This window comes from Malania oleifera, chromosome 2, assembly GCF_029873635.1.
Source record: "Malania oleifera isolate guangnan ecotype guangnan chromosome 2, ASM2987363v1, whole genome shotgun sequence".
NCBI classification, from domain to species: domain Eukaryota; kingdom Viridiplantae; phylum Streptophyta; class Magnoliopsida; order Santalales; family Ximeniaceae; genus Malania; species Malania oleifera.
The window spans coordinates 115,238,607-115,264,170 of record NC_080418.1 but is presented as its reverse complement, the minus strand read 5'-3'; the positions used below and the strand labels follow the sequence as shown (position 1 = coordinate 115,264,170).

At 38.0% G+C, this 25,564-nt stretch overlaps 1 protein-coding gene across 4 annotated transcripts in view; it reads left to right on the top strand.

The window, feature by feature from the left end:
* The window catches only part of LOC131149221 (ubiquitin carboxyl-terminal hydrolase 26), a 106,493-nt gene that overhangs the window by 48,780 nt on the left and 32,149 nt on the right, over positions 1–25,564 (top strand). For 2 of the 4 annotated variants that reach the window (XM_058099474.1, XM_058099475.1), the window contains 5 exons: positions 3,141–3,432; positions 3,520–3,886; positions 4,353–4,461; positions 24,654–24,835; positions 25,258–25,542. In XM_058099474.1, the coding sequence (XP_057955457.1) occupies positions 3,141–3,432; positions 3,520–3,886; positions 4,353–4,461; positions 24,654–24,835; positions 25,258–25,542 (1,235 nt within the window). Of the gene's footprint in view, positions 1–3,140; positions 3,887–4,352; positions 4,462–24,653; positions 24,836–25,257; positions 25,543–25,564 lie in introns of all 4 variants that reach the window. The other 2 variants (XM_058099473.1, XM_058099472.1) reach the window with 1 other exon arrangement.

Sequence of the window (25,564 nt, the reverse complement as noted above, 5' to 3'; positions counted from 1 at the left end):
CATCCTCTCCAACCTCTGCCCATATTTCCCATTCGTTGTTCTGTTCCCAAAAAGATGGGAAGTCATTCAAAAAAGATTTTTTTGGGGAAAGATAGGGAAGGTTTTTAAATTCATTAGTTAGATGGGATTGACTGGAAAGTGGCAACCAATCCCAACAAGCGGTGTGGGTCTCAAATCTCTGTGCCTTCAACATTGCTTTAAAGCATGGCCCCAATCACAATGGGTAGACTTCCTATGAGCCTAGGCAGTCTGATTGAGTCAGTGTTTGGAAATCAATTAGGAAGGGGTGGAAGGATTTTTGTTCACCCTCATCCACTATCATGTTGGAATTGGGAACAATATCTTCTTTGTCATGACTGCTGGTGGAGCCCATCGCCCTTGAGCTCTCATTTCCCTGCAATTGTTAACCTCACTGTAACAAAAGAAGCTTTGGTGAGTACTTATATGGACCATTCCACCAACTGGGCTGCCTGCAACATCCCTTCTGTTCGAAGTGCTCATGGTTAGGAGCATGATGCTTTCACTGATTTTATGGCCGCCTCTATAGAAATGTCCATAATATGATAATTTCGGATATGCTCCTTTGGGAGCTCAATAAAAATTCTCACTTCACGGTCAGCTCCTTCTACAAGCAGTTGAACAAGCACTCTGAGGCCAGGCCTGATTTCCCTTGTAAAGCCATTTGGAAAACCCTTTTACCAACCAAAGTTGCTTTTTTTGCTTGGGGGGCAACTTTGGGGAAGATTTTACAATCAATAACCTTCAGAGGAGGGGTTTCACTCTGGTTATAGATGTTTTCTATGTAAAGTTGATGCTGAAACTGTTGAACACCTTCTGCTCTGCCACTGGACCAGAGTTTTGTGGTATATGGTCAGAGCTATCTTGAGGCAGCACTGGGCAGCCTGCAACATCCCTTCTGTTCGAAGTGCGCATGGTTGGGAGCGTGATGCTTTCACTGATTTTATGGCTGCCTCTATAGAAATGTCCATAATATGATAATTTCGGATATGCTCCTTTGGGAGTTCAATAAAAATTCTCACTTCACGGTCAGCTCCTTCTACAAGCAGTTGAACAAGCGCCCTGAGACCAGGCCTGATTTCCCTTGTAAAGCCATGTGGAAAACCCTTTTACCAACTAAAGTAGCTTTTTTTGCTTGGGGGGCAACTTTGGCGAAGATTGTACAATCAATAACCTTCAGAGGAGGGGTTTCACTTTGGTTATAGATGTTTTCTCTGTAAAGTTGATGCTGAAACTGTTGAACACCTTCTGCTCTGCACCTGGACCAGAGTTTTGTCGTATATGGTCACAGCTATCTTGAGGCCGCACTGGGTTACTGCTGAATCTGTGGTCTGTGGAAAGGGAATCTTGGCTTGGAGGGGTATTTCTGTTAATAGAGAAGGGGAAAAATGCCTAGCCCTTGATCCCTCTCACCATATTTTGGATTTTGTTGGAGAGAGAGAAATGGTTGAGCTCCTGAAGGACCTTCTATTTCTATATCAATCGTCAAATTTTGATCTCTTGGACATATTGTCACACTGTTAATTGTTCTCTCTTGTTTTTTGCTCCCTCTCCTCTCGTGCTTGTGATTGAGTGGCACCCTCTTGGCGCCCTTTTAATGCATTCTATTTTTGCTGATCTGAAAACTATGAGGAGATGCAATTTTTGACTGTTAAATTTGTTTAGTACTATTATATTTGCATATTACTATAAAATAAATAATTTAAGACATAATAAAAAATAAATTATTAATGTATGTATATATATATATTTTTACGATTTATTATTCGATTTGCTCATTTAATTTGATTAACAATATCTAAATAAATGGCTAAAAGGAAAATGCTAATCTTCTTGAAAACTTTACATTGTATTGTGAATCCAACATGTTTGGGTTCCACGCAATCATCACTCAATGGGGCCAAAAGAGCACCATGTTGAATTTGGGATGTATGTTTGTAAAGTTGTAGGGAGTGCTAGCAACACTATTACAAAATAAGTTGTAATAATGCTATAAAGTAATAACATGTACCCTAGAAGGCGTGTGATTTTGAATGGAGAATACAAATTAGATTGACCTAGGTACATATGTATATATTGTGTGGGTTATTATGATAAAAATGAGTATAAAATGTATGGGAATGAGTGCAATAAATGTGTGTTTTGAATTTTATGGGCATGATAATAAATTTATTAGATATTGTTTATTTTATTTAATTGTTCAAAAAAAAGTATTGATTGATTCTACTCATTTTATTTTATTTTTCTAAAATTCAAAATCTTAAGAAATTAGAATTGGGGTTTTGGAGGCCATAGAATGTCCTTTGTTATACTTATATATATAAATATAATTAGACTATATATTAATATTTAAAATGATAAAAATAGTCATTTGTGGATATAATAATTCCCAATACAAGTAATATTCCAGATAAATCCAGAACTTTCCTTTACTGTCCCAATACATGAATCTCTCCATCCTTCCCTCTCTCTCTCTCTTATTTTTTTTTATTTAATCATATGAAGCATACTCTATGCAAATTGTTACCTTTTTATTTTATTTTATTTTATTTTATTTTATTTTTGTGATGTAAGATAGGGTTCTATATTATAGACGGGAGAATTCAAAGCTACTCTTAGAGCAAATGTTCATGCATAAATATGATAATGAGCTACTGCCAAGTTAAAACATTGATTATTGCTTATAAGTTAGTAGCAACTTTAGGGGCTTGTTAGCATTGCTGATGGTTTTTGGGGACCCATTTCAGGGTGAGTTAACTTCTCTATTCTGTCAAAATTGTTGGTAAAGAGAAAATTACGGCCTGGGTTTTCTCACCACTAGCTGTTTGGAGGATTTTAATGATTTAGAGACTGGTATAATGGTGTAGCTCTTTGTTTGACATGTAAATCAGTCACCACTTATGAACCCAACACGCCTGGGGTATTGTAGGCACTGGAAACCAGCATGAGATCTGACCCTGGACACAAGGGCACTCTTCTAGATCCACTCTAATGTTTTTCTTTGTTGGGATTTTGGAGGACTAACCCATCTAGTATTTTAGTGCAGAAGTTCTTTCATTAATATGCTTTTGTCTGCTCAGAATTTACATTAATGAATTAATTTTATGATTCTACTTCTACAGACTACAACCAAAAAGAAAATCACTTCTTCATTTTGCTTCCCCGGTGAACTGCATATGGGACAAAGGCTGTCTGAATCTTCTCAGTCAGAATCAATATTTGACTTGTCTGCTGTGCTGATTCACAAGGGAACCGCTGTGAACAGTGGCCACTACATTGCACACATCAAGGATGAGAATACAGGGCAGTGGTGGGAATTTGATGATGAGCATGTGTCGAAGTTAGGTTGTCACCCCCTTGGAGAAGGGTCTTCGAATTCTGCTGCTAAATCTGGTCGAAATGATTTGTCTTATGGTGAGCCGATGAATGAGGCTGTGGATGAAAGTCAAGTAAATGTTGATCAGCTACAGTCTTTGAAATCTAATATTCTTAATCATGCAGATACATTTTCATCAAGTGATGCATATATGCTGATGTACAATCGTAGGCGCATGAAGACTGGTGGTGAAAAAACACATACTGCATATGGTGCCAATGACATGGAAATAGAAAGTAGTGCTGTTTCATCAAGTGAAGATATTTCTCTTCCTGCACATGTTTTTGAAGAGATGAACGAATTGAATGCATCATATCTCAATGCCTGTCAAACATACAAATTAAAGAAAGAAAAAGAGTTGGAGCATATCACAGAGCGAAGACAGGAAGTGAGATCTGTTCTTTCTGAAGCTTCTGTGCTATCACTCGAGGAACCGTATTTTTGGATTTCCTCAGATTGGCTCCGACAGTGGGCGGACAATATGATTGCACCGTATGTTTGAGTTCTTTGAGATTCCTTTGTTCTATAGTATCATTAGTAGTGCAAATCTTGTTTCCTGATGCTTGGCTATTATTTATTATTATTTTTCAAATGAGCCAGTTTGCAACATACATTCTGCTGTGAATGGATAGTTTCCCATCCGGAGACGTAGACCAAGCTAGATATATATTTATACAGACATATATAAAATGTATGTTTGTACGCACGCATGTATGTTATGTATGTATGTATCATATATGTAGTTGGTTTCCATTCTTTTAGTCTGCAATTGACTGCTAGCAATAAATTTTTTTTTTTACTGGTGCATTTCTTGTGCCTGGGACCCCTTCTTTTGGCCTTTTTTAATGAGTGAATATGTTGAACTTCAGATGGCATAATACAAGTTTTGAGGTTGTTGTTTCTGCCTAAAAAAAAAAAGAAATTTGAGATTGGTGCTTACTTTGTAATTTACTTGCAGGGCTGTTGACAACACATCTATTCAATGCTTGCATGGAAAAGCTTCCATATCTAAGGTTGGCTCTATGAAGCGGTTGTCTGCTAAAGCTTGGACAATGTTATACTCTAAGGTATCTCTGACTCTGTTTTTAAAGTTTTTTGTTGCATGAACTTTCAGTTAATTTTTAGATGCTTTTGTCATGTTATTTAGTTGTGATTTCTGATTTATACATCTAAATATTATTCATGTCTAATGATTCTACAGAAACTTTTAATTTTTGTTGGATCATAAGTATTTCCTATCTTTGGTGAGGGATTCCTGGAATGAGGAGGTTGATATGGGCTGGGAGGGTTATAGGTTTATGACAAAGCCCAAAAGGATTAAGGTTATGTTGACTAGGTGAAATGTGGAGGTTTTTTGGAGACGATAGAATTAAGAAAATAAGTATTTTAGGAGAGTTGGATTTGTTGGATAGGAAAGAGGAGGGAGGGATGCATTTGGTGGATGAGGTGGCCAGGAGGCTGGGTTTAATGGATGAGTTAAGAGAAGATTATTTTAAGTGAAGTGAGAGTTGGAGGCAAGAGACTAAATACGAGTGGTTGGGGAGGGTAATGTAATTCTAAGTTCTTTCGTAGATTGGCTAATGGTACACTGAAAGGAGTTCTATTAGGGTGTTGGAGATGAGGGAGGGAGAGGTGTTTTCTAATCCTTGTATGATAGCAAGCAAATTTACTGAATTTTTTTTGAAAATCTTTTCTTGAAGTAGGATGGAGGAAATGATTGAGGGCTTGAAGCAGAATCCCATTTCCTTGGATAAAAAATCTTGGTTGGAGGGAGCTTTTGAAGAAAGTGAGGCCAGGCTGGTTCTGTTTGGGATGGATAGGAATAAGGTTCCATGTCCAGATGGGTTCAATATGGCTTTTTTCCTAGATTATTGAGATGTGGTCAGAGTGGATTTAATGAAATATTGTTAAAGAGTTTTTCTTTAATGGTGTTTTGAGCAAGAGCATTAATTCTACTTTCATTACTATGGTGCTTGAGATGAGTAAATGTATTTATATTGCTGATTTTTGGCCTATTAGTCTGGTTATGGTGTGTATAAGGTTATCGAAAAGGTGCTAGTGAATAGGCTAAGTTTAGTAGGAAGTTTGATTTGTTAAGCTTAGAGTGCTTTTTGTATGGGTTTGGAAAATTGTGGATGCTATTTTAGTGGCTGTTGAGGTTGTGAGGATGTGTGCAGGAATAAAGGTAGGGAGCTGTGTTTAAGTTGGATTTTCAAAAGGCTTATGATCTTCGGTTGGAAAGTTTTTGGAGAGGAAAAGTTTTAGGTTTAGGTGGAGGACTTGGATAGGGGTTGTTTGTCTAATGCTTCCTTTTATATTATTATTAATGGGGAGCCTAAATTGTGATTTGTGGATTTAAGGGGTGTTGGCAAGGAGATGCTTTGTCCTTGTTTTTGTTTGTATTGGTTCTAGATTGTTTGAGTTGATTGATAGATAGGGCGGTTGATAGAGGGTTTGTGAGAGGTATTGAGGTGGTGGAAGGGTTCTCTTTTTTTTTTTTTGTGTTCGGTTGAAGTCATATTTTTCTAGTATTCCTCTTTATTTATTTAAGTCTATTTTAGAAGTTCATGATGGGGTGGCTTGGACTATTTGAGAGAATCATGAAAGCTCTCTTTGATTCTGGTTTGGGGAGAAGAAAGATCATTTGGCTGGATGGAGGTGGTGTGTAGGTCCAAAAACGAAGGAGTTTTGGGTCTTGAGAAGTTGATGTCTTAATACATTGCCTTCTTGGGTACATGGTAATGGAGGCTTCCTTTAGAGGAGAACTTACTTTGTCATGAAGTAATTAAAAGTGAATTTGGCATTCAAGAAAATGGTTGGGATACTAATGTAGGGTGTAGACCTTCTTTTGAGAGTCCTTAGAGATTATATCTCAACTTTATTCACATATTATCCTTTATACCAAATTCAGGGTGGGTAATAGGATGCCCATTCGTTTCTGTGTAGGCCCTTGGGGGAGGATTCGGCTCTTTTCATGTTGTTTTCTTGTTTCTATTGCCATCTTTACATAATGGGGCTGTTTCTTCTTTTTTGCTTTACAATGGGAGAATTTTTTGTGGGATTTTCATTTCGTAGATCTTTGAATGATAAAGAGGTGGAGGAGCTTGCATCTTTGTTGAGTTTGTTGGAGGGTTGTTATCTTTCTAATATGGAGGATGTGAGGGAGTGGGTGCTGGAGTCTTTGGGGGAATTCTCTTACAATTCTTTCTGTGAGTTCTTGACGTGAGAGAACATTTCCTTTTTCTTTCTTTTGTATAATTTGAAAGGCGAAAGTTCCCCCTAAAATTAAGGCTTTTATTTGGTTGATTTTTCTTAATAAACACTAGCAATCTATTGCAGAGTAGGAGGCCTTCTAAGGCAATTACCTCTAGATATGTGTGTTCTTTGTGTTGATGGTAGGAGTTTTCCTCTCTGTTTTTTTTTTTTGGGTGCATTGTTCTTTCTCTTGGAGGATTTGGAACAAGCTTTTAATTTTATTGGGGAGGAGTTGGGTTTGTCTTGCGTCCATGGAGGATATATTGGCTATTATATTTTGGGTTTTGGAAAGAGCAAAGGAAAATCTGCTCTGGAGATGTTGTTTGTTTGCTGTGTTGTAGGGTATTTGGATGGGAAGGAACAATTTTGTGTATATATATATATATATTTGATCAGTAAAGATAAATTAATATTAGATAGGCATCAAGGGAATGCCAACCCATATTGCAAAACATCAACCACTCTATAGAATGTCACAAACATCCAGGATTACATTATGATCATTAACAATTTGCCCATTAAGCCATCTGGAGACAGCAGCAATCCGCTGGTCTTTGCAAATATGAAGTGGATTCTTTGAAGGCTCTCTTACTTCTTTCTTTCCAAGCACACCAAAAATGGCGAGAAGGATGAGGTTCAAAGCCTTTCGCTTCTCCTTGGCATCTCTGATGCATTTCGTAGCCCAAATCTCCACTTCAACTGAAATTTCCATAACTCATTGCTGTCCAGTCTAGGATAGAACCAAATTCCACAAGTTCGTTGTCCAGGGGCAGTGGAGAAGAACTTGGTTGACTTATTCTGCATCAGCCATACAAAGAAAACACCTATTTGTGACTGAGGCAACCTTTGAAGGGGCTTCTGCCCTTCAAATGTGAATCCAAGGGGAGTTGTTGCAATTTGTTCCATCGATGAGAGCTTGTAGAAAGATTTAACAGTGAAAACACCATTTTGCCCAAGGCCCATTTTGGTTCATTGGGGATGTTTTGGTAACGAAATTTATAGAGAATTTTGTAAAAGTTAGAGAGTGCATGAAGTTTCCAATCCACATAGTAAAAGGAATATTCCAAAAAATTCCATGATCAGTGATAAGGGCATTTTTGTTACAAGCCAACCTGTAGATGGAAGGAAAGACAACTCTAAGATTACTGTCTTATGCCACACATCATGCCACATAAGTAAACATTGTCCCCATTTTCCACTTGAAATGTCACAAATTGGAAAAAAAACCATCCATCCTTTCCCAATGAATTTCCAAACTCCCACTCCATAAGGTCCTCTTCTCTTGTGTGTTGTCCAACCATTATTCTCAAATTCCCCACGAAATTTGGTTTTCTCCTTCATGAACCTCTATAACAACTTCCTGTGGAGGGCTTATTGAAATTTTAACCCCAAACCTCTCGAACAACTCATCTAACAAGGTGATATTTAAACTCCTTCCATAAGCTTCCACAAAGAAATCTTCTCTAAATTCCCTCCAATCTCCTAGCGCCTGAGGTCTATAAGGCAAGGAGGGACATGAAATAAACATGAATATTCGTCAAAGTGCTCTTGATGAGCGCAAGTCGGTCTCCTTTTGATAAGAAATTTCTTTTCCATCTTGCCAATCTCCTTTCAAACTTCTCAATAATAGGGTCTCTTTTTCTTTAAATTTGGTTGGAGATGATGACTGATAAGAGCATTTTATTACAAGTCATGCTGTAGATGGAAGGAAAGACAACTCTGAGAATTACCGTCTTATGCCACACATCATGCCACAAGTAAACATTGTCCCCATTTCCCACGTGAAATGTCACAAATTGGAAAAAACCATCCATCCTTTCTTGGTGAATTTCCAAACTCCCATTCCATAGGGTCCCCTTCTATTGTGTGTTGTCCATCCATTACGCTCAAGCGCATATTTAGAAACAATAATACCCCACCAAATGTGGTTTTCTCCTTCATGAACCTCTATAACAACTTCCCGTGGTGGGCTTTATTGAAATTTCAACCCCAAACCTCTCGAACAACTCATCTAACAAGGTGATATTTATACTCTTTCCATAAGCTTCCACAAAGAAATTTTCTTTGAATTCCTTCCAATTTCCTATCGGGTAAGGCCGGTAAGGGAAGGAGAGGCATGAAATAAACATGAATATTTGTCAAAGTGCTCTTGGTGAGGGTGAGTTTGCCTCCTTTTGATAAGAAATTTTTTTTCCATCTTGCCAATCTCCTTTCAAACTTCTCAATAATAGGGTCTCTTTGTCTTTAAATTTGGCTTCGAGGGGGAGACAAAGGTAATTAATGGGAAAGGATCCCATCTTGTAACCCAGAACCCTCACCCTTGTCAGTGTTCTCTCTAATTGGTATAAGTTCATGTTTACCAAGTTTCACTTTTAGGCTTGAGACAACCTCAAACCCTCACAAAATGCATAGGAGGTTGAGGATTTGAAGGGGGCCATCTTCACAAAAAGTGATAGTCATTTGCGAAAGGGAGATGAGAAACTTTTGTAAGCCTTCCAATTCTGTGCACCTTGAGACCTCTAAAGACCTCCCTTTAGTAGCTTTCATCAGCATGAGGCTAAGCACCTCCATAACCAAAATAAACATAAAGCTGGACAAGGGATCTCCTTGTATCAAGCCTCTTGAGGAGCAAAAGAAATCATAAGGGCAGCCAATTATGAGCACTGATAAGCTTGGGGTTTTGATGCATTGAGCAATCCAACTACACTAGAGATCCCTAAAGCCCATTTTCCTAAGGAGATAAAGATAGAAATTCCATGATCAAATGCTTTCTCCATACCTAGTTTGCATACCATTCCCCTTTTTACCTCCTTTGTATAGGCATACACTCCTTCATTAGCAATAAGGGCAGCATCCAAATCTGTCTTCCAGCCACAAAAGCATGTGCTACTGACTAATGACTTCCGGTATTGTTTTTTTGAACCTCTCGGCTAAGACTTTGGCAATGATTTTATAAATGCTTCCCACCAAATGAATAGGGCGGAAATCCTTGATGTTGACAGCTCCAACTTTCTTTAGAACAAGAGTGACAAAGGTGGTATTGGTGCAACTAACAAAATTTCGTAATCTATGAAACCCCTCAAACACATTTAACATTTCATGCTTGAAAAGGCTCTAGTCAACCTGAAAGAAAGCCAAGGAGAAACCATCTGGTCCAGGAGCTTTATATCCTTTGCAATTTTTAATAGCTTGGAGGACTTTTGTTTCATCAAAGGGTCTCTCAAGCCACCCTATAGTGAATGAGCTGAGAGATTTGAAATTGATGCCATCCACTATAGGTCTCCAATCTCAGGTTCAGTGAAAAGGTCTTTATAAAAATCACAAATACCTTTCCTAAAATCCTTTTCCCTAGTTAAGGTGATTACCCCAATTTCAATGTTGGATAAGGTGTTACTTCTATGATGAGAGTTTCTTGTCCAATGAAAAAATTTTGTATCACAATTGCCTTCCTTGAGCCATAAAGCTCTGAATTTATGCCCCCAAGATATTTCTTCAAGATTAATAACCTCGTTCAATTCCTTTTTAAGCATAGCTCTTTTGGCTCTTTGTTCATCATCAAGACCCTAGATTATCTTTTGCTCATCAAGTTCTTTGATGCCATTAAGGATAACATTCTTCTTTGCTTGGACATTCACAAAGGTGTTTTTGTTCAATACCTTTAGCGTTTCTTTTATTCCTTTTAACTTTGAGACAAGCACAAAACTAGCCTTCTTCATGACCGAAATAGGGAACCATCAATTTTTCACTTACTCACTGACACCATCATGCTTTAACCACATATTCTCGAAGCGAAAGGAGGTTGACCCCCATTTAACTCCCCCAATGTCAAGGGTGATGGGGAAGTGATTTGAGATGGGCCTAGGAAGTGAAGTTCCAACTCAACTAAAATTAGGAACCTGTTGATCCATAAAAAGGAAGGCTCCTTCTTGGAGTTGGACCAAGTGAAGTTGCCACCAATGTGAGGGAGATTGATAAGGGCAATCATGCTGATAAGGTCAAGGAATTCTCTTATGTTACTGGTCTCAAGGCTGCCTCCACTTCTTTCATGCAGATAAACAATCATATTAAAATCACCTACAATGATCCAAGGAGCCTCCCATCTACTCCTAATCTCAAAGAGCTTATTCCAAAACAAAGTTTTAGAGGGTTCTTCACCTAAGCCGTAAGCCCCTGTGAAAATCCATTGAAAGTTATCATTCGTGCTTTTGAACAAACTGGAGATTGAGAAGGAGTTGATGCAGTGGTCCAACAATTCCATAACATTACTAGGATTCAAAAGGACAAGAATGTCCTCTGAGTTGCCTACTACTCCAAGGGATATCCAATCACAAACATCTCAGCCCCAAAGGTCATTGATCAAGAGCCGTTCCACTGATCCACCATAGTTTCTTGCAAGCACACTGCAGCCCTCTCTAATCTTTGAGAAAGGACTTAATTAGACTCCTCTTGGATTTGTCATTAAGATCCCTCTTCTAGGTAATGATTTTCCTTAGCATGACTTAATGCAAGGGCTCTTGCTGCTACGTGCCTTTGCCATTTTTGAGCATCCTCTCATTTTTCCATAGTTCACTATGCATTCCAAGAACTTTAGTTCCTCATTGGTTTCCAATTATGGTATTGCCTAGTGATTTTTTGTGATTACTTCCCATCTCCCGATTCTCCTCTCTTCTCTTTCTTTCAGTATCCTCGAATAATTGTAAGGATTTGTCCTCAAACTCTTTGAAGGACATGGCTATGGTTTTGCTTTCCGATTTCAACTTCCAAAGAACCCAAACAGATGCCTTATTTTTTAAATGAGTGCTGTCACTTGAAAGTATCGAAATTTGGTCTATCAATTGAATTCTCAAAGTTGGGGTTGACACAATGTCATAGCAGTGCTAGGGGCTAGAACAAGGGCTAGTCTTTCAGCATCATTTTGGGATTTAGGGTTCCTACTCTAGAACAGCCTGCTCTTGAGTTGCAATTGACCGTGAGGGGAGATCCTGAAAGGGGACAGCCTTCCCAAAGTGGACTAACTTTTTGGCAACTTTAGAAGGATCGACATGTAGCTTAAAGGGAGAAAAAGAGTTGGGTTTGGACTTTGAGTAGTAAAGTAAGATTGCAAGGCTGAAAAAAATCCTCGTATTTGTAGCTCCAAGGCCTAAGTTAAGGCCCATACCAGCATCCTCAAATGAGACAAAGGTTTTGGTCCTGCCTTTATCCTGCTTAGGGAAATCAAAAGAGCCGTCTGCAGCATTGCTCTTCTCCCCTACAACACTCGCGATGGATTGCATGAGATTGCTCATCTTCCCCACCACCTAAGTTGGGTGTCAAGCCACCTCTCACCAATAGACTCAAAGGCTTACCACAATGAGGGAAAGGGCACAAGGGAGCTGTTTTGTTGAGGAATGGGTTCATATCCACTAGGGAGGCCTTAGGCTTCATCTCCACTTGTTGAACAATCGAAGATGTTGAACTTTTCTTTGTGGAAGTAGAAAGATGACAGCCCATCTTGGATGCCGAGGAGGAGATCCTCATCCATCCCTTGGATTCTTACTCCTATGAAATTGCAAGGATTCTCCAACTGCTACTTTTGGACTCCATTGGGACAAGGTAGTTCCCAAACTTGTTTGAGTTCAACTACAAAGTGAAGGTTTTATCCTTGTTCCTTATTTGATGAGACCAAGAATTTGCTTGGGGTATGGTCTTTTTTCAAAGCCTAGAATTCCTCCCAAGATTCAAGGAACCATCTAAATTATTGTGTATCTAGGAAGATGGAGATCCTTCTTCCCTTGCAGCATTCCATAATTCTCAGGAAATCAAAACTTCTCCCCTTCAATGACGATTTTGAAGGACTTCCTTTCGACCACCATAGTACGCTTCCCATCCCTCAACATCTCATCGAGGCAGTAAGTGAAAAATCAAAGCCAAGCTTTTGAGAGAGTATGAGGTCCATGACAGAAAGAGGCCTCAAACGACAAGTAGAGGCCAACTTCGAACTGGAGGAGCTTGCGGTTACGAAAAAACGAAGTTTGCAAACTTGAGTTTAACACAAAGGATAGGCTTGCAAGCACCAAAAAGCAGAGAGAAAGATTGAGGAAACAATTAAAGAAGAAGACCTAGTGTGAGATGATCGACAACAAAGTTAAGGTTACGGAGAAAAGACGAGGAAGAAGGTTTGGCCAGGAGAAATATGGGGAGGGGATTTGAACTAGGGCTTATGGCAAAAGGACAAGAAGAGGACTGCTCAAGCGAAAGGGAAGGCAGGGTCAAATGGGGTCTCCTGTCTTGGTTGAGCAAGAAGAAAACCTCCTTTGTTGTTGACAAATGGAAGCAACGAGGGTTGTTGATGAAAAGAAATTTTTGATAGCAAAAGAAATTTCATTAATAAGGAAAGAATTTATAAGGGAGAATAAGATATCTCTGAAAGAAAATATGGGTCAAGCCACAAAAAAACAAAACATCAAAAATCAAATTGGCCACTTCCTCCAATCCTTATTTAAATCCTGAAATAAGTTCCCTAAAAATTATGAACTCGACATACCTTATACTGAATCTTTTTTCCCACACCAGTGACCTGTCTAACTTCTTCCCAAAAAAATATCTGTGTGGTATGGTCTAGTGATAATACCCCATAAGACTACGAATTTGTCACTCTTCCATAGAGTTGCCCTATCCTTCCTCCTCCCAAAGCCAACGAATGAGATGGCTAACAAATCTTCCACTGAAAAGGGGCAAATCCACCTTTCTTCCATAATCCCAAAGATTTTGTACCATATCCTCTATGCAAAATCACAATGCAAAAAGAGGTGGATGTTGTCTCGAATTCCTATAATAGGGTACGCAAACATTTGAAGTGTGAGCCTTCAAAGGTGTTATAATCCACAAGTTATTGATGTTAATTTTGTTAAGCACAACCAACCAAAACTTTGACCTTCCAAATAATAGGATAGAGAGGAAAAGGAGGATTGGAGTTGGTAAAGAATTCATAGAATGATTTAGATGTAGACACCACCGATTGATCTAGAGACCAAGAACAAACATCCCTTCCCAAGGATAAGTTTCCACTGTATAGCAAAGGACAACAAGGAAGACAATTCCACCATCTCCCTCCATTTTGTAGAGATCTCTTGAGGTGAGATTCCCAAAGAACAAAGAGGTACTCACATTGTTAACAAAAAGGGAAATAACTCTATTTGGCTCGGAGTAAAATCTCAAATGATGAGGAAAAGAAGTAGGGAAAGAAACATTCCCAAGCCATTGGTCTTTCCAAAAGTGAATCCAAGAACCCCATCCCACTTCAAGTTTAGCGTGAGGGATGAAAAGAGAATAAATCTTGGAAATAGATTTCCACAGACTATTCCCCACAAACCACCTCAAACTAGCATTGGTATCCCGCTCATTCTCATCCAATCCAAACTTGCTTTGTACAACTCTATGCCATAGGGAATTATCTTCTAAGGGGCAGCACCATAACTTTTTAGGCACCAAATTACCAAGAACAAACACCCCTCCTTTTTAGACCTACAAACCTCTGCCCAATTCACTAAATGATCCTTGCATCTCCCCACACTAGAGCACAAGAAATCTCTCATTCGCTCAAGCTTGCTGACGATCCCGACTGGAATCTTAAAATTAGTCAAGAAATATAGCAAAATGCTAGAAAGACAGGCTTGAATAAGTGTAATTCTACTCCCAAATAGAGAAAGGCCCCCTTCCAACCATCTAATCTCTTGGTCATCCTTTCCACTACCAGAATCTAGTAATCTGCCACTCTAGGATTCCCTTCAGAGGAACCCATAAATAATTCAAGGGCCAATTCAATAAACCACACCCCACGCTTGTAGCCCAATCACTAGTTCTCTCGATGGGTACACTTAAGGCTGCTAACCCGTCTTCCCCGTAATAATTTTGAACCCAGAAACCCTTGAGTACAATAATTTTTAAACACCACACAAGAAATGCGGGCAACATGACTAACCCAATACGTCTTGGCAACTTAGCTTTGATACCATGTTAGATTACCTCTTTACCTAAAAGCTTAAGTTGTTAGGTTGTGGGCCAATAATGTATATCAACCTTTTAATATATGCTTTAAGTTTAAAGGACTGAAAAATAAAAATATGGATAAAGATGGATACAGGAAGCCAACTCAATTTTTTGATCTCCAATTTAGGACTCCATTTCAGATAGAGTTCTTATCGAACTCAATTCCAAATCAGGAGAAAGGGACAAAGGAGAGAGTTGAAATTTGAGTAAATAAAGAAAGGTATTTTGTCCAATTAACAGGTGTAATTGTCCTAACTATTCATGCTTTTGTATTTAGTATGGATTTATGGTTAACAGTGACTTGCATAGCTCATAAACTTGTTTTGTGCAGTTTAATGAACTTTTTGCAATTCGCATTGAATCATTTTGCTAACTTTGTTTTGTTATGTTCATGAATATATTAAAATCGTTTTTGAGGACTTAACAGACTACAAATTTCCTAATCTTAGTATGGTGGCTATCTAGCTGGCAATTTTTATCAAATTATGAACTTCCACATTTGGGTGTTGTGCTTCATTGTGTTAAAATTTAGTTCTTCGTTTAAAGTTGGGAGGATTTTTTCCATGAGAACTATGCCCCATTTTTCTATCCAAGGTTTAAAACTATTAATAAATTTCTATAACTGACCTTGTTAAAATTTGCTTTAGGAGTGAATAAAGTTGTACTATTAAAAAGTTCTATGGCTTGATAATGTGGAAGAGTGGAGGGGAAAGGGAGAGAATAGGAGAGGGGAGAAAGAAAATTTTTGGATGCATCTACACTAGGATGAATCCTAAAATTTAATTCCAAATCGAAATTCCAATCTAATCATTCACTATTGAATGTTTATTATTTATAGCCTAACATGTTTAAGAAGCAAGAACATAAAATTCTAGGCTTCCATTTTGAGCCTAATAAAATATGGAGACCTAATAAAACTGCGATATTACTTTCTTAATAGATAAAGCCCTAGAGACTTCAATTTAGAGCCTGTTAAAATACTGCTACAAATCCCATGAAAATAGAAAATTTAGAATAACATGCAAAACCCCGAGTGCCTTGACTTCAAACTTTGAGCTTCATTTCTCATCATGCATCATCCTCTCCTGGTTGCATAAAAAACTCGACCAAAGTTTTGAACGCATGAAGCAGTAGGATACAAAGATGTGTGCATCTTTGAAGCATAAAATTATAACAATATAGTTTGAAAGCCTTGGAACAATAAATGAAGTCTTAGGAAAAATAGAAGCTTCTGTGTAAACTAAAGTATCTCCAGTGTGGTAAAATGTAAGTTTGAATTAAAAATGAAGCATCGTCATTCTCTGGACAAAATGATCCCGTTTCCTCTTTCCTTGTTGATCCGGAAGATGGTCATTTACCTTCTTGGAATTTTCATTACAGATGATCCTTGAACAATAGGGAAACAAATGAGTTGTGAAAACAAAGGTGTAGTCCCAAGAGGAGGGGGGGTGAATTGGGTTATTAAAATTTCTTTTAAATTCTTTTTATGAATTCTTTAACTTCTTGTTGATTTAGCAATCACACAACAAATGTTTAATTCTTATTCAATCCACAACCACAAAACTTAATCACCAATCAAATCAAACAACCACAAATAAGTAACCAATCAAACAACCACTCAGTATTCAATCAAGATATGCTTTGCAATTTTTTTGGCAATTCTCAGCTTGGTTGTATGCAGCCTTGTGTATATATGAATTTTGATTCAAGCCCTGTAGTGAATGTATTAGCTTTCTCAATATAATAATCAATATAACATCCACACTCTTTCCAAAATTTAGATTTCAAATAAACCTTCAGTTTATAGGTTTTGGGGTGTTGACCAATCAACGTACTCCCTTATGGTTTTCACTAATTTATTGATCAACCAACGTACTCCCTTTCGGTTTCCGCAAGCACAAAAATAAATTAAACTTCGGTTTATTTAATTTCCAAACTTCATAGTTTATATGATCATGAAAATTAAAACATCCACGCAGTTTATATGCTTGCTGAAAATTAAAGAGAGTAAGGAAAGAGAGTGACGCCACGATTTTTACGAGGTTCGGCTTATCCCCAGCCTACATCCTCTCCTTTGGCGAACCGCCAAAGGATTCCACTAAATCAGTTCCTTTCTGGGCGGAACAACACCGTTACAAGCGATACTCCACGCTCAACACTCCTTCAATAGGCTAGAGTAGTAACCTCTCCAAGCGATATCCCTTCGCTTGGTTCAACGGTTCAAATACCTTGGACTCGTCACGATCTACAAGAGATACAACAAATTGATGCGTACAAAGAGTGCTCTCATATAGAGTTGATTAGTACAATTGAAAACTAATATACTTCAATTCTAAAACATCAAAAGAATGAAGTAGAAGCTCTTAGAAATTTATCACCGGTTTCCTTCTCTTGAATAGAATCAAGAACTCTGTTTGTTTGCCTCAGAGAAGTTGTGATAAACTCAGAAATCACTCAGTTAATTCGCAGCAATTCAGAGCACAAAGCAGTAGCAAGAGAGCTTTGAGAGATTATTCAATTCTCGGTAAGTTTGATTTTCATAAACCATGTATTTATAGGCTTAGAAATACTCTTATTCATGTTGCCCAAGTTTGCTTGGAGTGTCCCCCAAGGTTTTAGAAAGATTGGGGCACAAGAAGTTAAAATTTGAAATCAGAATATTTAAAAAATCTGGCCATTGCCCAACTTCTGTCGCCTGAGGTGTAAGTTCAGTCGCCTGAAGTGGGTTCAGGTGCCTGAAGATACAGGGTCAGTTGCTTGAAGTAATACTGCCTGTTCTGATTTTGTTCAATAAATCTTCAGTCGCTTGAGGATAAAACCTCAATCGCCTGAACAGATTAAATTCTGTTTTCTTCTCTGTTTTTTTTTTTTTAAAGATATTTTGCTTTCTTACTTTTGAAAAACATTTTCCGGGGTTTTAAAATAAAGTCTCTAAGTCCACTTATATCTCCAAATGAGCTTCATTTCATTCAAAATGATATTTTATACTTGAAGTACTTGCATGAAGCTTTCCTAGAATATGAAAACTTTCTTGCTCATTGAAATCTTCATGATCATCATTTCTTTTTCATTTGAGGTTGATTATCCAATGAGTCCTTTGTTGCTTTGAGTCTCCTTGAGCTTTCTCTTGATCACCTTGTAATATGTCTTTGAGGCCTTAGTGATCTTTAGAAAGTTCTTTTGAATCTTGGCTTTTTGAAGTTCCTGAAATATCATCACTTGAACACAAACACGTTAAACTTTTCCTTTATTTGTTAATATCAAAACAAGATGTGATAGTTTTGTTAGGCCAACAAGTTGTCTTCATTGTTGGTCCTGTTGAGTAATTGTTGGGTATGCTCAGAAGCTGATAGTCGATCTTGACTGTTGGATCCCTCAGGTGTCTATTCTTGCAAATCTTTCTGTCAATTCTTGGTTAGCACCGACTTTCCTTTCCACTCTACAAAACTAATTGGAAGGCCAAAATTCCCCCTAAAATCAAAGCTTTTATTTGGTTGGTTGTGTTTAATGGCATAAATACTAATAACTTGCCGCGATTAGGAGGTCTTTAAGTGCTGTCTCCCCAGATATATGCATGCTTTGTTTTAACTGCTCAGAATCTGCTCTGCATTTTTCTTGCATTTTAATTTTGCATGGAAGGTTTGGAACAAGTTATTCAATTATCTTGGAGAAAGTTGGGTTTGGCCAGGGACAGTGGAGGAGTTTTTGGCAATATATTTTATTCGGTTTGGTAGGAAGAAGGAAGGAAAAGTGCTATGGATTAGTTCTTTATTTGCTGTATTTTGGGGTTTGTGGAAGGAACGATACTTGCGTATATTTTCAGGGAAGAAATTAACATTTTTGTTGATGTGGGAGAAGATTCATTTTCTGGCTTCTCTGTGGTGTATGGGTAATGGTAATTTCAAGGGTATATGCTTTTCATATATTCAGTGTGATCGGCAAGCTCTGTTGACTTCTTAGGCATTGCTGATTTCCTTGGGCTGCTTTTTGCACTTTTTGGTTTTCTTCTTTTTGTGTTCCCTGGGGTTTCCCATACTTTGTTAAGGAGATGTCTCTTCTCTTTATTGTACATTCTTATTCTATCTATGAATTTCTTTTTCTATCTAAAAGAAAAAAAAGAAGCATCTTCACATTCATGGCCAAATGTTCGGAACTATATGTTTGGTCCCACCTATGATAGTACTTGCAAATTAAGGTATCCAATACATATTCTCCATACATGGCATTCCTTATAGTTGAGTGATGAGTCTAGATATCATGATATGGAGACTCATTTGATGTTTGGGGATTCAATATTTAGGCACATTGTTGTAAATGTTGGACTTGATGTCCAATTCTTGTTTGCTCTTAGTCAGTCTCATATTGACATTGAATCATTGATATTTGATGATTTTCTTAATTTTTTAATAAAAAGAATGTTTAATTTTCGGCTTGTGGGCAAGCCTCAACCATTGGTAGTATGTGTTACACTCAAACTTAAAGACTAGTGTTAGGTCACTGAAACAAATGTTCAGCTATTGATGTAAGGTTGTGGACATCATGCCTTCCTGTACCCCCAATAGGGGCGCATGGTGTGTTGCATGCATATTATGTAGCTTCTTTGGCAGGTGCAAGCATAGGCAGCAAAAATTCATTGTTATGATGAGGGATTTTATATTAAATGTCTGTATAGACGTTGAACATGGAATATGTTGTTAACTAAATAAATTAGTGGGCAGCCTACAATTTATGGGCACCAATTATTGGTGGCTTTGTAGGGTAATTTGATGGGATCATTACAACATGGACCATATATGGAGTCATGTATGGAATTCTGAAACCCTGCATTCAACATTACAATAGAGTATCACAATACACGTGAAGCATGGAACAGGAATGACTGCTGGGTTTAAGATTGATTATTTGTTAAGCATGCGTGCTTGATGAGTTTTTCAGCTGGAATTCTTTAAACTGCAGTGATTCTACAAGAGGCAATTTCATCAATTGGAGGTCCAAGACTTGAATCCAAAGATAGAGATTTGGATTATAGAACATGGGTAAGGTAGGTTAACTATTTGAAGTCTAATGAAGAAGATAGCAAGATAGGTGGCCAAAGTCTGTTAAAGCGTAGATCTAGGTTTGAATTTGGTTGAGGCAAACTGTGAGGAAGGTAAAGATTCTCTGTTCGCCATGGCGTGATTGTCTAGCTTTGGGTTAGCGATTCTGGTGGCCAAAAGGCATTGGATACTCATAGAGTTAGGGTTATTGGAGCATGTGAAGCAGAGGGATGGAAGCTTTATGCCAAGATTTGTAGAAGCTGCTGGAGGAGATGAATACATTGGAGGGCTTAACTTGGAATCCTCCAAAATAGCTTCTGCAGGTGTGAGGTGGCCAAAGACCATATTTTTTATTCTCAATTGCTTGTGCGGCAGCAGTTGGTCTGGTTGGAGGGGGAGATGTCTAGTTTGAGAGTTGAGGCTTCAAAAGGTGATTGTTGGAACTAGGAAGTTGCTCCAGTGAGTTTGGTGCCTACGAATTAAATCCAAATAGTGCCACATGACAATTGGGGATTTTGGGGGCAGGGGGGAGGGAGAGTAAGTTTTTGATATGAACAAGGTGGTTATTGTTTCTTTTTGCAGATGAGAAAAGTGGTGAAGACAGTGGTGTCAAGGAAATGGTGGGTTGGGAGGAATGGAATTATCCTCATTTTGTGGTTGAGGTGTGGATCAAGCTATTGTGTTTCCCTATTCAACTATCACAAAAAAATTGAGCATACAGAGGGTCTGGAGAAGTGGACAAGGCAATTTTTAATAGGCTGGAAGTAGAGTTAGGAGATTCTGGTTGATGCTTTGGGTGTGGGTTAGGATCAACTCCCTTAAATTACTTGGGTGGTCACTCTAGAGCAAGTTTGAGGAAATAAGAACTTGGAAACCTGTGATCAAAGAATTTAAGTAACTGGTTGGCTGGATTGTTTATTTGCTTTCTAAGGTGGATAGGTTGACATTGTTCAAGTGCATATTCTCTAACTTAACAATTTAGTCATGTCAATCACACCTGCCCCTGGTTTGTGGCTAGTAGTCACTGTAGGCTTGAAACAATTCAAAGGAGGTTCCTTTGGGGTAATGGGGAGGATGTGTACAAACATAACTTGGTTAGGTGGAAATTGTGAATATTCAATCATCAATCGGTGGGGTTGGGAGTGTTAGATCTCCAGGTGATTAAGGCCTTCCTCTTCAAATAGCTTTGGATATGTATTGTGTAGAAAGTGGTGATTGGTAAGTGCAAAATATGGTGAGACTCATAAAGATTGGGTGGTGAGTGTTAGTAGAAGCCCTCATGGGTGGGGTGTTAGAAAGATCTCAGAAACAAGGCTGGGAAGAATTTTACTCTGGCATTGTGTTTTGAAGTTGGAAATGGCCGACAAGTGTACTTTTGGCACAATATCATTTTATAGTGTGAATCAGCTACCCTTAAACAGTAGAGTTTTATTCTGGTGTTTCTTTTGAAGTTGGATATGATGTACAAATGTTCTTTTGGCATGATATGATTGTATGGTGTGTTCAACTCCTCTAAAAAGTCAATTTTCAAGGCCTTCTAGTTTGGCCACAGACAACAATGTGGTTGTCAGTAGCTGCTCTTTGAGAGAGGGTGATTAGATAAGTTGGGATTTAAGTTTGAGGAGGAAGTTTAGAAAGGCTGAAATGGAGGAATGCCTATGTCTTTTGAAGGCCCTAATGAGGTTAAAGGAAGGGAAGAGGATCAGGTCCTGGTTAAAATGTGTAGGAGGGGAGAGAAGAGATGCAAATCTTCTTGAGAGGGTTGTATGGGAAGCAAAACGAATTTTAAATTTTCTGAAATTGAGTACATTATTGTTCAAGAATGCTAATTCTATTTTTAATTGAAGTGGAGAATTGTTGCATGATAATTCTATTTTCAGCCATTATTAATCTATTGAAAAAGAAAATCTCTTCTAAATTTTGAAACACTTTTAACATTCTCCCCAAACTATAGAAATGCCACTGTGTATGTGTTTCTGTGTAGAAGTTAGGGCTGCTTAAAAAACCACCCAACCCTACCCAAACTGGCCAAAAATAATGGTTTCAAACTGTGCTTGGGTTGGTTGGTGGATTGGCTTTCTTCATAACCCCAATACATGGGTCAGATTACATGTTTAGTGTACAACTAACCAAAACCAACCCGCATGACAAGAAATGTAAAACTACACAGAAAGTTTACAACTCAACATTAACCTGTGCCTTTTGTGACAAGTCAAGTTGTATATGCACATGGCTCAAAATATGCTCCTAGTGGTTTGGCATGTAGCTCACAAGGGTTAATGTGAGTGCTTGTTGCTCATAAGCTTTAAGCTTGTTTCTTTTGCTTTCTTGCTTGTTCACATATACCAAGTAACACTCTGTTTAATTCATTATTTCTTTATATGTTTATTCTAATTTAGTAATGAACCAAGAAAAAAAGCTTTTACTTGATTATTGAATTAAATTATTAATTTAATAATCATTCATTTGGATGAGACTAGTGTTTTGCAATGTGGCAAATATTTTGCAAAATTTTAATCTCATTATATTCTCGTCATTTTTTCCCCCTTGAAAAACAAGACAAGCTAAACAACCAACCAGTCCAAACCCATTTGAATTCCAAACCAATCCAAACTGTACCTTTTAATGGTTCAACTTAAGATTGGATTTTATCAAACCAACTAGGTTGGCTTGGTTGGAATTTTGAGCCCAATGCAACCCATGTACAGCCCTAAATTATAAGGATACCTGAAATGGTGCACATTCCTATTCCATGAACCCAAATGTCCCATGTTCTAGGTAACACTGGTCAAGAGTCTACACATAATAAGGGGGAGAAAGAAATCTGTGGTGAGCTGCATGGAGGGAGAAATCTGTTCCACATCAAAAGACAGAGGAGAGGTCAGTCTCCTGTCCATCTATAAAAGCATGGAGGGAGAAATCTGTTCCACATCAAAAGATAAGAGGAGAGGGTCGGCCTCCTGTTCATCTATAAAAGCCAACACCCTCCCTACCTGGAAACAAGCATTCATTGAGCAACTGGGTTTGTGAGCATTGAAGAATATAAAAACTGAACCAAACCATTAAACCAATAATTGCCTTTTCAAAAGACCATTGGTTTTGAATTGCTATCAGCTCATTATATATGGAAAACTGAGTTGTTCGGGTTTAGGTCTACTTTCTCATTATATATGAAAAACTGAGTTGTTTGGTTAGGTCAACAAGAGTTTTAGCAGAAAAGGCGCTACTTGTCTACTTTTATGAACCTTTGCAACATTCAGCCCAACATTTAGCAGGCTATTGTGGACATTGCAAGTAAATACAGTTTATTCATGTAGTTCATTTTTTTTTTTTAATTTTATCAGAATCTGTTAATTAAACTGATGGTTGGTTTTCTAGCAGATTTTGGGACAGCAATTTAATAATAATTTGTGTCAGTTATCTATTACATGTGCATTCGTTTATCTGCACACTCATCATGATTTGATCTGTGTACAAGTCATAGTAGTCAAAGGCGCAAGGCGCACCGAGGCACAGAGGGTACTTGGAGCCAAGCACAATTATTAAAATTGTGTGCAATGCCTATTTGGTGGGTAATTGATATAAAAACACATCAATAGTTATATTAGAATTTAAAATGCCAAAATATTCAATAGTAATTATGACAACCAAGTTCCAAGTGAAACAAACATATTTCAACATAAGTAATTACGCATGCAAGATTTCAAGCTTCAAATTAGAAATGAAATAAAATTGCCAGGTGAAGGCCCAAAAGCATCTTCAATTTCAAATGAAACGAGTACAATAAAACAGCAGCTAAATTCAGTTAAAAATGTTATATATTAATATATTTCAGAAAAAAATGTATAGTTTGTACCCTGCATTTTCAAACAAATCACAAAACAGCAGTAAAATTCAGTAAAAAATGTTACAAATCAATTATGAAGTATAAACTTGTATTAAACTACATAATTAATTACAAATTACATAATATTAACTTAGAGGCTTAATGCAAGTTAGTATTATAAAAAGAAGCAGCTGGCAGGAGGCAGCAGGAACTGAAGAAGAATTGAAAAAAAGAAGAAGCAGAAGAAGAACTGAAAAAGAAAAAGAACTGAAGAAGAAGAAACAAAGAAGCAGAACAAGAACCGAAGAAGAAGAAGAAGCAGAAGAACTGAAGAAGAAGAACTGAAAAGGAAGCAGAAGAAGGAGAACCTAGACGACGAAGGGCTTCTGCTGGTTTGAAGGCTCGAAGATGAACTGACAAAGGGCTCCTGCTGGTTTGAAGGCTTGAAGACGAAGAGCTCCTGCTGGTTCGAAGGGTCGAAGACGAAAGCCTCGTGCTGGTTTGAACTTCGAAGGATCGAAGACGAAGGGCTCCTGCTGATTTTGTACTGCTTTGAAGGATCCATTGGTCGAATATGAACTTCTCCTGCTGGTTTTGTGTTGCTTCGAAGGGTCAAAGAAGAAGGGCTAGGGCTGGTTCTGGCTATGTTTAATTTCTTAACAGCTTCAAAAATTTCAGGGCGCGATTCACTGCGCCTGAAGAATCAATGCGCCTACCTGCACCTCTTGCATGTCGCCTCGCCTCTGTAGTGATGAGGCGCTGGTCTTGTCTATGCGCCTTGCGCCTAGGAGGCGCGCTTTTGACTACTATGGTCCAATGTGAGTGTAAAAATCTTAGAACCAAATCTTTGGTGGGGATTTGTGAATTGGGACGAGGACTAGCCACCTGGAAAGCAAAGAGAGAACATGCCCAAATTCATATTCAGATTATACTTTTAATCCAAAAAAATCATCGATATGTGGAATTTTATGTGAAACTTCATTGAAGCTTATCTTCATATGTTTCAGGATTTTGATTACCTCAAATTTATATCATTTGTTTCAGTTTCTTACTCCGGTTTTGGTTTTCACATTCTGTGCCATCGGTTCTGATGTATATTTGTCCTCAAATATAGTATGGTGGTGGCCCAACATTGGCAAATGATGACTACTGCACCAGTTGCCTTATTGATGGAGCCCGCACCATGGTATCTGCTGATAGCTATAGAGACCGAAGAACATTGATGAAAGAACTTGCAGAGGTTGCGCTTGCAGGGAATTGTCCAGATGGAACGTTGTACTATGTATCTAGGCCTTGGTATGCATTCATATCTTTTGTTTCTTCCAGAGTTCTCTTGTATTTTATAATGCCTACATGAATGGTTATTGTGTTACTAATTGTTTGAAAGCTTTACTTGATTCAGAAATCTATTGTTAGAACTATGCAACAATTTTTTATGGGTAGTGTTTTCCTCCGGAGATGCTGAAAATAGAAGGAAAAACATACGTTTTCTATATTTGTTATTTCTTGCTTAGTTATTTTACCTTGGTGCTTTTTCTTTCTGTTGATCATCTGTGGTCTAACTAGTTTCAATTATTTTATTTCATTGTCTATTGTGAAAGCTAATGTTTTTAAGTAATGATCCCATATTACATCCTGTTCTTTGTAATTAACTTATTGGCTGCTTCCTGTAGTTCTCTATTGTGTATGCATTGATGCTGATGAGGCTTTATTCGTAGGTTGCAACAATGGCTACGAAGAAAGAATGTTGACTCTCCATGTGAAGTGGATGCAGGTCCGACAGCTTCAATTAGGTGCCCCCATGGGGAACTTATGCCAGAGCAAGCTGCTGGTGCTAGGCGTTTGCTGATCCCTGAGAGCCTTTGGCTTTTCATCTATGAAAGTTCCAATGCAGTGAAACCTGATGATATTTTGGGTTGTTCAACTTTTCCTTCAGATTCAGAATCATGTGCTCTATGCAGTGTGGAACTTACGGAAGCTGCCTGCTTGGAGGATACCTTAAGGTTGTATGAACCATTTTCTGTT